At 47.8% G+C, this 13,266-nt stretch overlaps 1 protein-coding gene across 1 annotated transcript in view; it reads right to left on the bottom strand.

Annotated features, from left to right (window-relative positions):
* Nucleotides 1–12,288, bottom strand: part of Kiaa1549l (KIAA1549 like) — a 110,061-nt gene extending 97,773 nt beyond the window's left edge. The window contains exons 1-5 of the mRNA XM_059258912.1: nucleotides 9,729–12,288; nucleotides 8,719–9,336; nucleotides 6,407–6,522; nucleotides 3,114–3,333; nucleotides 2,195–2,328 (exon numbers count right to left, since the gene is read on the bottom strand). Coding sequence (XP_059114895.1) covers nucleotides 2,195–2,328; nucleotides 3,114–3,333; nucleotides 6,407–6,522; nucleotides 8,719–9,336; nucleotides 9,729–12,288 — 3,648 coding nt within the window. The remainder of the gene's footprint in view (nucleotides 1–2,194; nucleotides 2,329–3,113; nucleotides 3,334–6,406; nucleotides 6,523–8,718; nucleotides 9,337–9,728) is intronic.
* Nucleotides 12,289–13,266: the final 978 nt, after the last annotated feature.

The raw sequence follows: 13,266 nt of genomic DNA on the forward strand, positions 1-13,266 counted from the left end.
ATTTACATCTTTTTATTCCACAAAGGATTCAAAGTCCCATACAAATTATATTTAATAGAATGGAATGGAAAAGTATTACAAAAACATTAATTTGGAAGTCATATTATCATGATCCCAGGAAGGCATGCAGTTATCTGTGAATGACAGAGAGACCAAGAGAGGCGTGTTAAATCGTCGACAAACTTGGTTCTGATACTTCATATTGGCCAAGGCCAAATGTGAAATGGGATTAATAAAAATGATTCATTCAATTAATTTCAAAGGCTTCCAACATTCAGAAAGCATCTCAAATCTAGTTAAATGCAATGGTTAAGTCACCTGTGGTAGTCTTTTCCAAGGAAGCTTTGTTGCTTACGTTTCATCTTATAGCCCATAACCAGCTCGCCACAGAGACAGACTGAAGGCCGAGGGCAACTTATTTATCTTGGTGTCTGATCTCAAAGGATCTAATAAACAGCAGACACTCAACAAATCTCTTAATGCATATTCTGCTGTCGCAAACCGCTTAGGTTCACACACCTGTTAAGACCACAGCGCCAAACCTGAAGAAAAAGATTTCCCATAAGAGCTGAGTCACACTGCTTACATAAATCTTAAATCTGTGACACATTTTTAGATCTTAGACTAATAAGAGCCGGGTTGTAATGAGATCCTCTCTGTTCCACTTTGCCTGAGTCTAGAAAAGGAAAGCTGCTCCTTCAAATTAGATCGTGTGCTTTCTACATGGCATTGGCTTTGCTGGTAACTCACTTATGCTAAATGTCAATTTCAAAAGCCCTGGGTCTAATTGCAAAGGCCTTAGTTGAGTAGTCGAAACAGACACAAAACAGTGGCATTTATTAGAGACTTTGGGGGCTGGATGAATACCAATAAGAAGCATCTATCCTTATTGAGATGTTATCTACATAATTGCACACACACAAAACAATGGGTCTGGAAAAGGCTTTCCGTGGTGTTCACATTGTTAGCTAGGAAGCCAAATATATGGTGCACTAGGAACTGGAGTTCCCTGAGAAAGACACACATGCCAAGGGCTCAGGGACACCCTTTCTGTACTGTATCAATGCTGGGACAGCTTGGTGGATAAGAAGACAGAGTTTGGGCTCACATCTTTACTCCATTCTTTTCCAACCATGTGACCTTCTGGGATTTTCATAATTCTTCTCTCATTTCTCATTTGAACAAAATGGAGACGATATCTTAGAGGATGTCTTGATCATTACACAGAACAATATTTGTAAAGCACTAAGCACAGATGCTGGCAGAGAGGAAGCCCACGCTCTAGAAGACGTGGGTGTGTTTCTGTGGGTGTTTCTGTTTGCATGTAATGATCATTTGTGTTGAAGCTTGGAAATAGCCCAAAGAAAATCACCCAACAGTTAATCACAGAAAATCACAACAGAGTTAGATTTTAAAATCGATCCACTGGTCCTAAGATGGCTCAGGAGACAAAGGCACCTGCCAAGCAAGCATGGTGACGACCTGCATTCGATCCCCGAGACCCACATGTGAGAAGGAGAGAACTCACTCTCACAAGCTGGCCTCTGAACTCCACATTTGCTCTGTAGCATGAGCCTGCCAAACACATGCACACACACACACACACACACACACACACACACACACACACACACACACATGCAAATAATGTAAAAAGTTAAATTAATTCATTTTATATTAAGAAAATTGGTTCACCTTGTAAAGTACATTCAGGTTCAATTCTTTAATGATAAACTCACTAAAAGGCTGGAAGAGGGCTGGAGAGATGGCTCAGAGGTTAAGAACACTGGCTGCTCTTCTAGAGGTCCTGAGTTCAATTCCTAGCAACCACATGGTGGCTCACAACCATCTATAATGAGATCCTATGCCCTCTTCTGGTGTGCAGGCATACATGCAGACAGAATACTGTATACAAAATAAGTAAATAAATCTTTAAAGAAAGAAAGAAAAGAAGGAAGGAAGGCCAGAAGAAGCATTACATACAAAAACCAAATATTAATCCCTGAATCATGACAGGTTCATAGTGACACGGAATCCTACCTGCCATAGCCAGACCTCAGCCACCCTCACCAATGTCTATATCACCTGCCAAAGGTACAAACTTACATTGTGTATGACAGCTTCTAAATGGGGGGACCAATACATGCATTATGGCTGTCCATCTACCATGCAGCCTGAAGCCTCTCCTCCCTACCTGAAGCGTCAGGTTGCTCCTGCTGTTAAGGACCTTCCTCTCTGCATCCTGGAATGCCTTCTGCAGCCTCTGCTCCATCGTCTGGGCAAACTTGCAGGACTGAATGTTGTCTGACTGGCTTACGAACTGCAACACTAGAAGAAGAAGCACAAGTCAGCACTCATCAGGGCTCTGTCTTAGTTCCTCAAATTTAACAGCGGTGGTGATATAAAACAGCATCATTTTTAGGTTACAGAAATTAGGCAAATAAACAGTAAGACCAGACAAGCTTTAATTATAGTTTTGAAAGTAGCTCTTAAGATGATTTATGGCAGAGAATAATTAAAAGCATGACTGAGCCCAAGGTTAAGGTTCTCTCCAACACAAAGGACGTCATGACTTTATCGCATGAGACTCTGCAGACATCTGCTCAAAGATGACAAACCAGTGTCCTCTGTTTCTGTGGATGAGGATGATCAATTGTCCCCCACAACTAGCCAATGGCTTCCACCGCAGTGGAACCTCCGCTCTTGTGGTTCACAAACTTTGCAACTCAGCAATCACAAGGGAAATTGAGAGAAAGATGTCAAAGTCTTTGCAGGGAAATTACTTCAATAAGAACCAAACCCTGTTAGTTCCAGACTATAGGCTTTATGGGTACTCAACTTATAGCTGTAGCCACTGGTAAGAAAGGGGGAAAGTATTCTATGCTGTGATGCACTAAGCATATGGATTGGGAAGAAAAGGCTCTGTGGTGGAACGTGCCTAAGAAAGTCAGAAATACAGAGGTTCAGTCGGGGAACACGGACATCTGATGAATAGGGAAATTTGAAGGCGTAAGGACCACGGAAGCTGATGAGCAGCTAGCAGTGAGGCTTTTCGACAGTGGTCTGCCTGTCTGGTCCCAGAACGATGGGGCCTTTTCCTTCTGGTGACTTGCCTGTCTTCAGCTGGAAGGCACCTGCAGGGTGGGGCTTCCATGGGGAGGCAAGGACCGCCACAGACTGTAAGTTGGGAGTGTGCTGCTTCAGGTCGGCAGTGACGTTGCTGACACCATACACACCCAGCATGTCCATCACCACAGCAGGCAAATACACCAGCCTTCCTCTGGTAGCATAATAGCCAACTGTGACATTATGAGAATATTCCAGGATGTCCACCTACAAAACAAATGGACCCCCAGAATGCTCTGTTTATTTCCACAGTACTTTAAGTTCTTCTTCGTGTTCTTACAGCTGTTGCTCAGTAAGACTGTAGACTAGGACATTCTCATTCAACAAACATCTTAACAACCCTGTTAAGTGCACAAGTGAATTCCAAAGTTATCACGAAACAACAAAATAAAACTCACATCAAACCTACATGAGATAAAGCTGAATCTGGTTTTGGATTCCTTAAGTATTTTGAGCATGATCCAGTGAGCACTAATTATATCACCAGGAAGTCAGAGAGGGGGCAGCAGGCAGAAGAGATGTCTAAGGAACAGAATGCTGCTTAGAAAAAAAAAAAGTTATATCTCACCATTCCTGGGAGGCAAAAGGCAGGGACGATGAATGCAGTAGGGCACTTTCTGGGGATGGACGACAAGGTATCTAAGGTGGAGTCTTCAGCCTTGGCTCCATGCTTGGCTGAGACACTGGTTCAAGGCCAAGGTGAGGATGAACCAGAGGCCTTCTCTCCCAGGTGAGTCTTAAGGGACATGGATGGCCTGGGCCTTCTCTGTCCCAGTGGAAGGATTTTGAACCTTTAGAACTTATTCTTACTGCATTTTGCTTTGTTGATCTTGTATGTTTATAGTTTTAAGTGTGGGGTTTTTTATATTAAATGTGATGTTTATCATAAAATTGGAGTTTTAGAAAAACTAAGAGAAAAATGACAATTGCCCAGTTGCCTCAGGTATTACTGCCACTACCTGCTAGGTGCATCTCCTTTCAATCATTTTTGCTTAGAAATACATGTTTTCGTGTATATGTATATGTGTGTGTAAAGAAAAAATATATACATATATGTTTACAGGATAGATACTGCTGCATAATTTCTTTACTTCTCTCTATGCCTGAGTGGGTGTGTGCTTGTGTCTGTACATATGTGTATGTTTGTCTACGTGTGCATGCAAATGTATATGTTTGTGTGTGGGGTGTTTGTATGTATCGTGTGTGTGTGAGTGTGTGTGTGTGTGAGTGTGTGTGTGTGTGTCTTGCTGGAGGTAGAACCTAGGACTTTGTGCACGGTAGACAAAAGCTCTACTTCTGAGGGGATCCCCAGCCTCCTTTCTTCTTTTTATTGTGGTAAAACCGAGATCACAATCTACCACCTAAACCACGCCTTACATGTACTGTTCACTGACACTTTTAATACACATATAACGGCTACAACCGGCACCATTGCCCATCTCCCATGCGCTTCATGCTGTAAAACTGGGCTTCTAGGTCAGGCTATTTTAACCTCTGCATACTTTCCCCACTCCTGCATCTGCATTAGCGTCGTGCAGTGCTGGGGAGACAGGCCAGGGGCAAACTATTAGCACAAGGCCTCAAGTCACAAATATTTTTCAAAAAACTCAAGAAAACTGATTTTGCGACATGATGGATGCAATTTGGTCCTTCCAAAGTGTGTTCTCAATTAGTTCTTTATAAAGATGACTAACCAAGGAGCTTCAAGATGGCCCATGACCATAGCCCCAAAGAGTAACTCACCCAGTGGGCAAGCTGTGAACTTTCCAGCCCTTTTAATGACTTCAAAGAGCAAGCCTCGGTTCAGGGACTATTTATAACCCCATATGTCTTTAAAAACAAACAAATAAGCCGGGTGATGGTGGCACACGCCTTTAATCCCAGCCCTCGAGAGGCAGAGCCGGACAGATCTCTGTGAGTTCGAGGCCAGCCTGGTCTATAGAGCGAGATCCAGGACAGGCACCAAAACTACACAGAGAAACCCTGTCTCGGAAAACCAAAACAAACAAACAAACAAACAAACAAATGGGCCAATAACTGAGCAGAGGGATGCCAGGCTCTGCCCCCCAGTGTGTGCAGGCAACCTCGGCTAACTGGAACGTCATAGGCTGTCTGTGCCCACTATCCCCATTTGTGCCCTTACCTTTTGTTCATGGAAAATGACCCTGATTTAAATGTGCTAAGTTTACAAAGTGCACCAATCATTTGTTAAAGATTGCAACAGTAAGTGTTGCAGGGGTCTGCAATGATGTGCAGAAGAAGCGAATGCCACAGAGGCCATTGGAAAGTGACTGCAGCTCAGTGAACACCACACCAGGTAAACGAAGGAGAGCAGCTCAGCTTTTGGTTTAAAATTTCTAAGATTCCCAGTACAGGGACCACCTAGCGTAGAGTGCCTTTCCCCTCTTCTCTCCCTTCTTTCCTCCTCTTGATTTCTTTTTTTAGAATCGTAACAGAGAGACTGAAAGTGACCAATAGAGGATGTGCCAAAATCTCATCCCTGGTCCTCTGTGTGATGGGTGGGGCAGGACCATTAGGCTGGATGCAGCTGTCACCCAGGCCATCAAAAGAGGAAGCCAGAATGATGTGGTTAAGTGGTACAAAGGGAGCCCACTGGCTGCCAGTTGCATTTACTGCTCTAACACTTGGGATCAACCCAAAAGACTGTAAAACAATGCCTCTGCTGCTTGGCTGTGCCATTGAAACCAGCCAGCAGTTATTAAGCAGTCCTTGGCACTGAGGTGTTTGGCGGGAAAAGTGTTTACTTCCCTCTCTGCTGTTGGCATGTCACACAAAGTGGAACTCCTCTTCCAGAGCTGAGTAATTTGGGCTTTTGTTGTTGTTAATGGTAGTGGGTTTGCGTTTTGAGACAGTCTTAATCTGTAGCCAGAGTAGCCTCAAACTTAGGTGAATCCTCCTGTCTCAGCCTCTTGTGTTCTGGGAGTATAAGCAGGCAATATCTACCTGGCTTTATCATTCCTGTTAAATGTCCGGAAATAAATCACTCTTTATAATTGTGCAGAAGATGAAGAGAAAAAAATGAAAGACAAAACCACAGTGAACGGCTTCCAGAGGATACCCAATACTCCTCATATGCTGCGACAATTTTTCAAAGTATGAGAGTAATACAATGTAACTTGTCTCAAGTTTTCATCTTGAAATGACCTTTTTCTCCAGCCACAAGATGGTGTGGGTGTGGTGCCTCGGAAGGAGGAAAACATCCAAAGGGGGGTGTGTGGTGGGGGGCTGAGTTGGCCAGCTTAGAAAGGAAGGCGCTTACGTGAGCAGAGACATCGTTCTGGTGGAAAGCCTTCCGCAATGCCTGAGTGAGCCCTTTGGTTACACCAAGCTTCAAGGACTCACTGCTCTGCATCCTCCTCTGGGTTAGGAAGAGGACTGTGGGGTGAAACAGAAGCACAGCAATCAGCGACAAGAATGATCCTCATAATGAACAAGCAGCCCCCAGGCTCTATGTCCATCAAATCCAGAGTAGAGCTGGATCATAAGCAAAGACCCGCCAATCAGGGGGCAGGCTGGGGGAGTGACTACTGGTCTGTTGAAGGCCCAAACCGTTTATGAGGTCTTAATGTCAAGGAGCTGGTATGTTGATGATGCTTCATTTCCAACCCATGCTGCCTCTGGCTGTGAGGACCAGCCTCTGTATGCCTGGCCCCCAGCGGGTCAACCTGCAACCACATTTCTGTAACAGCATCCAGTGACGTACTTGAGACTGGCCCTGAGCTGGGGTCTACAGCTCTATCAACCCTGAATCCAGAGGGACAGGTCCACCTCACAGGTGGGGATGCGAATGGCATCCGTGACGGATTTTAACTGTCACTATTAGAAGGAAGTCAGAGTCCTGCCAAGGCTTCTGGCAGAGGCTGGGATCAGGGAAGGTTTCCATGGGAATTGATGCTTCTGGTGAGTACTGAAGGGTAACAGCGGTCGGTCAGCTAGGCAAGAGGAAGGGACTGCCATCCCCCTGACTCCAGAGCCAGGGGCGCCAAGTGAAAAGGCATGAGGGGAAGGAGGCGAATCTTGTCAGTGTCCATGTTTGGCTTGGTTCTAAGGGAGAGAGGAAATAGGGATTTAAGATGAAGTAATGAATTCTAGAGGATTTCCCTTTGACTACACGCTGGTAAATAGACTGAAGAAGACAGAAGTCTGAAGAGAGAGAAATGTGTGCAGGGTCGGGGCAGAGGGAGGCAGGATAGAGAGAAGAGATATTCAGGAGTGAGACTAGAAAGAATTGAGGGCTGGTCAGCTGTAGCTAGTGTCAGGGGAGGAAGAAGAGAGCAGCTGAGAGTGTTTCTGCATGGGGTGGGAGCTGGGAGCAGGCCTGGCTCTGGAGAGGGGAGGGGGCTAAAAACCCAGATGGTATAATAGAGAAACAGAAAGAGATACTGTATTTTCTGCTTTGCCTAGCTTCACAATTTCCCATTTTAGAAGAAGACATGTCTCAAGATATAATTTCCTTTCATTCTTTGTGGGGTGAGGAAGAAGGCGGGAATGAGCATTCAACACTGGCACGCTCTTTCAAATAATTTGTCTAATGCTTTTTATAGAAAACACTACTGCACTATTCCAAACACTCTAGGCATTCTAGACTTCCTCTCTGCAACTAGGGAGTGGGGTAGAGAAGAGATCCACCCCACTAACCTCAAAAGAGATCCTAGCTCTCCTCCCGACCCCCTCCCCACCCTTTCCTCTTACGATTCAACTGTCCAGTTGGTATCTGCTGATTAGGAAAGCCTTTCTGAACGGTGCAGCGATTCCCAAGATTTTGTGTTAAATGAATCACATCGTTTACGCCTGTGAGACATCACTGGTGTACTTCACAGACAAAACACGCTGTGTTCTCGAATTCCCTGGCCCACTGGAGTAATTGCGGTTTCCCTGGACACTTCTGATGTCAGAACCAATCCTAGGACTAGAATCTGTGTCATCTAATGTTCCCCTTTTCTGGCACTTGATGGGAGTCAAGGTTTCTCAACTTTGACATACTGTCTTTCTCCCCACCCTCAGCCCCGTGTGTGTGTGTGTGTGTGTGTGTGTGTGTGTGTGTGTGTGTGTTCAGGTATGTGGAGGCCAGAGGGCAACCCCAGGTTATTCCTCAGGTACTACCCACCTTGTTCTTTGAGACAGGATCTATCACCACAGCTCCTCAAGTAGGCCAGACTGACTGGTCAGTGAGCTCTGGGGTCTGCCTGTTTCTGCTTCCCTGGATCTCTGGGGTTATAAGCTACTGTACCCAGCTTTCTTAAAACATGGGTTCCAGGAGGTCAACTCAGGTCCTCATGTTAAGCACTTTACCAACTGAGTGCTGTCTCCAGCCACAGTTAGTCTTTATTGTGCAGACTGAGCATTGTGAAATGTTAACATAATCCCAGGTGCCGACAGGTTCCAAGTAACAGTCCCTTCCCAAAGTGTGACAACCAACATGTCTCCAGACGTGGCCCAATGCCCCCTCACAGAGGAAGAGGGAGAGCACTCCTGATTGACAAGCACTGATCTAAGAGAACTTATTCCATGAAATTGCTGAGGTCAGGATTACCCCTCTGTCCACAGACCCAGAAGACAGTGGCCACTCACCTGTCTTTACTAGGAGCCTGTGGGACATCTGACAGTCCAAGTTGGAGGCCACTCTGCCAGTCGTGACCACTGCTGTAGACACAGCTGGAAAAGCAGCATCCGTGTTTCCTGTCTGCAAAGAGGGCAGTCTCGTGGCCTTTACCGATGCTGTAACGGACGTCAGTGCGGCTGTGATCGTCAGTGGGCGGGTCGTGGATGCTCTGGGTGTGTCTGGCCTGGTGGGATTAGGGAGTCCAGTGTGCATGGCTTGTGGTTTCTTGGGGAGGTGTGTTGTGGACAACAGGCCTGAAGCAGAGCCCGTGGCCCCTTGCGTGGCCGTATGCGGGCTCATGCTGTGTGCTGTCCGGGCAAGCATGTAGGTCGGTGTGAATGGGAAGGCAGTGTGGAATGTCCCTGCTGTCACCTTTGGGCTGGATGCTGCCTTGTGGGTGACATTTTTAGCTAGAGCTGTGGTCAGACTGCTCTTGGCTAAACTGCTGCCGCCGCCAGCGCCCTTAGCAGTGAGGGCTGCTGGCAACGCTGCTGGGCTTGACTTCCTCAGGAACAGGGTGGTGGTGGTGGTGGCGGCGGCGGCGGCAGCCGCTGTCGACTCTCCCTTGGGTGACACGGAGGTTCCCACTGCAAAGAGAGAAAAGGAAATGTTTGTCACTGGCCTGGGAGGCACACATCACTGTCCTGATGATGAAGGGATGTCAGTTGTGAGCTTGCTAGTGTAAGAAGTCTCTACACTCCAGGCTTGCAGCAGGGAGAGCTCGGGCGAACCAACCTTAGGGTCATTAAGTCAATTAGCCATAATGAGAATGCCACTTACAGCAAAGCCATGGTTGTTGATAACAAGGACATAAATTCTGAATACTTTCAAAAAAAACCTCAAGTAGGCAGGGAGGGTCGGCGGCATGCCTGTCTGGAGCTGTACCTCACTACTGAACAAGGGGAGGCAGGCTGCTTCAAAGCAAAGCTGGGCATCTGTGTCGAGCTTGAAGATGCTCTGGCCGAAAAAGCAGTCATACCTGTTTTCTGGGTACCAGGAAACAAACTACCTGCGTTAGTGGCTGCACCTGTCCATTTCTTGGGGCGCCGAGAAGTTCGCAGCACTTTGGAGGGGGTCCTGGAAAAGGCACCAGTTGATATAGAAGGTGAGTCCGAAGATGAATGATATTCCGGGACACTCTGGAATTGCGGGGAGACATTTTTTCCGGGTGATAGATAGATGTCACTGGAAACTTGTGAATCTGCGTCTGCCCCATCTGAAAGCATTTGCTGCAAGCTAGCCGCAGAAGCTAAACTTGGCCAGGTTGGCCACAGAGGATGGGCTGGCCGGAGAGGCAGCTGTGACGCGGAACGCTGACTCGTGGGTGGGTAATTATCAATGATCGCCGTGTCAGAGTCTCTGGGATGCTTGCTTGTGAGCCAGAGGTCTGTATGGCTTTCAACTATGGCCCCTTCTGATGGTTGGAGGGGCGGATTGCCACTTTGACCGAAGACTAGATCCTGAAAGTTAAAGCTGTCTGTAGTTACCAACTGCCCAGCAGTCTCTTCGAAATGCTGAGATTCTATCGCATTGGCAGCTGAAGTTGTACCACCAGGAAGAGTCGCCGAGGCTGGATGAGGTTCCCGACTCGTGGAGTTACTTGCGTGAGTGTTTAAATCATGATCCGTTGGCCACAGTGAGCCAGATAGTGTCGATTGTGTGGAGAGGGATGCAGTTTCGGCTGAAAGGGAGCTCCAGAAAACATCGGTGGCCCCTGGCTTTCTCATGCCTCCCGTTGTTGGGAAATCAAAGCCATCAGTGGAGGAGGGAAGCGCTGTCACCTGTTTGGAAGCGGAAGCTGCCAATGCAGACAGGCTTGGGACAGCTGTGAGAGTCTCCAGCTTGGTGCTGGAAGAGCCAGGAGAACCTGCCTGAGGGGCTTGGGTGCCAAGCATGGATGATGGAGGTGACCCTGAAGGATAGAGGTCTGTTCTTAGTGCTGTCTTGATGAGAGGTGAAATACGACCTGTGTTAAAATCAGAGGTGAATTCATTCACTGCGTGAAGACTTGAAGCCTCTTTAGTTGAAAGGGCCCACAGAGGAACGGTCCCATTTGCCTTTTCATTTTTCCCAAAAATGGCTGTCACCCTGTCCTCTTTTTGCTGAGGAAATGTCCAAATTGTAGGAGGAAGATTAGGACCTTTGCTTGAGAGGAGGTGTGTGGCTGCATCTGGAAGGTATTCATCATGGCCATCTTCCTGGGGAGTGGATTCCTCCGGCACAGGGGCTAGGGAGGCATGATCTCTAGTGGGCTGGAGGACAGTAAGCAGGGAGGGAGGGGCACCTGTCCCCTTCAGTGGTGATCCAGGAGCGGCCTCAGAAGGGACCATTTGCCCTTGACTAGGTGTAGTGAGAGGCACAGGAGCCAGTAAAGAGGAAGGGGTGTTTTCTGGGGGGAGGGTGGGCTTCCTGGAATTCTCCGGCACTTCTGACAAATGTGGCCAGTTGGTGGAGCTATTTGCAGGAGGAACAGGGGCTAGCTCTCTGCTGCTCATCACTGACTCTGCCGTCTGGAAATGTAGAGGCCAAGCCTCATCGCTTGCTGCCGCTGTGCTCAAATTAATCAGCAACGATACCCCACTGCGCCCTCGGACAGCCCCCGCTGTGTGGACTGGCTGGGTGGATGCAGAACCCGAAGCCTCTTCCAACATGGACCATGAGGAGCTTCCACCTGGAAGGCCTCCAGAGGCTAGGGAAGGGAGAGACAGGTGGTCCAGCTCTGCCATGGAGCTCAGAACCCCAGGAATGGGGGAACCTGCTGAGCGGGGACTCCCTGATGGGGATAGCTCAGAGTACTGCGTTGTTGAGGATCTAGAAAAGTCTAGAGGAGGGGTCCCTATGAATGTCCGGACATTTCTGGATGGAAAATGGTTTGTTTTGTGAGAAAATGGGTTTAGGACAGTAACCGGGCTCTGACCTGAAGAAGAATGAGCTGGTGTGATTTGGGGAAACAAAGGCACTTTGGTGGAATGCTCTATAGGCTTAGGAGGGGGGATGGAATGAGGTGAACCAGGGGCCCATGAAGATGATGACGGTGGAGTGAGAAGTGGAAGGTTGTCTGACCTCAAGGGATGCTTGGAAGGGGAGAGAGTCCCCACCAGAGGCTGTGATGGGGAGGTGGCCCTCAAGGTGGCTGAGGGGGCTGTAGGCAATGGGGGCAGCATGCTGGTGTGAGGCAAACCTGACATGGCCGCTCCTTCTCCCCCTTCAGGCCTTGTGTGGACCACAGTCTCAGTGGAGTCCTTGGCCAGATCCAGGGAGGTGCCGTGTCCACTTCCTTGGTAAAGGGACGAAGAGAGGTCCACTCGAGCCCTGGTCCTGCGGTGTGCCTTGGGCAGAGGTGTCTGGGAGAGCTGCGGCAAGCTTGTGTTGTCAGAAGGCTGTCCCAGAACATTCTTAAATCTGTCTGCTGCCGAGGAAGACTTGACTTCCAAGAAAGGCCATGTTGGTGAAATCGGTAACAATTTCCCGAGAGGAAAGGACTCTGAGGTCGGAGTGACATGGATCTGTAGACTGTCTGTCCCTGTGAAAGAAAGCATCCACGTGAGACCTGGGATCGGGGTATGACGACGGTGGGCAGGTGCTGGAGACAAGGAGCAGGCAAGACAGGCCCTGCCTGGCCACAGAGCCCTTCCCCTCATCATAGATCCTTCGTGAAACAATTCAAACAAGGAACTAAGTGAGTACACGTGTGCGTTGCAGGGAACCCACAGGGCACTACTATAAAAATTAGTCTTTGATAAAGGAAGTTTTGTTTTGTTTTGTTTTGTTTCAAGACAGGGTTTCTCTGTGTAGTTTTGGTGCCTTTCCTGGATCTCTCTCTCTGTAGACCAGGCTGGCCTTGAACTCACAGAGATCCACCTGGCTCTGCCTCCCGAGTGCTGGGATTAAAGGCATGCACCACCACCGCCCAGCCAAAAAAATTTTTTTTTTTTTTTTGAGGCAGGGTTTCACTATGTAACTCACAGAGATTTGCCTGTTTCTGCCTCCTGTTGCTGGGATTAAAGGCATGTATCAATCAGGCCTGGCAGATGAAGGGATTTTTGAGCAACATTAGTTTTTTTTTTCTATTTCTTACCAGGCTTAAAGCCCACAAAAATCAGACAGATGTGGCTGCCTGCGGCTAGCAAATGACACCAAAATAGATCTGAGCCAAGAACACAAAATGCACAGGACTGAAGAAGGACCAGTTTCCATGAACGAGTTCTTCGGGCCCCTAGTACATCTCAAGAAAAAACATCTCCAAGGAAAAAATGGCTTCAATGAAGTGCATTCCTCTTGGATTTAAAAGGATTCCTGGTTCTTTGCTCATGCTGTGTCAAGGAGCAGAAGCGATTTCTTTCACATTAGGTTATTTCCAAAGGAGAAATTATTCATACCCTACCTAGGACAGGAGACACTTCTCAAAAGGCCTGGTGTCACTAGAAGCACCTGCTGAGACTGTCGTAGGCACAATGTGTGACACCCCAGTAAAGGTGAGGAGGCCTTGGCACACGCAGGAAAGGGAGGCGGGGGAG

Source organism: Peromyscus eremicus, chromosome 4 (assembly GCF_949786415.1).
Source record: "Peromyscus eremicus chromosome 4, PerEre_H2_v1, whole genome shotgun sequence".
In the NCBI taxonomy this organism is placed as follows: Eukaryota; Metazoa; Chordata; class Mammalia; order Rodentia; family Cricetidae; genus Peromyscus; species Peromyscus eremicus.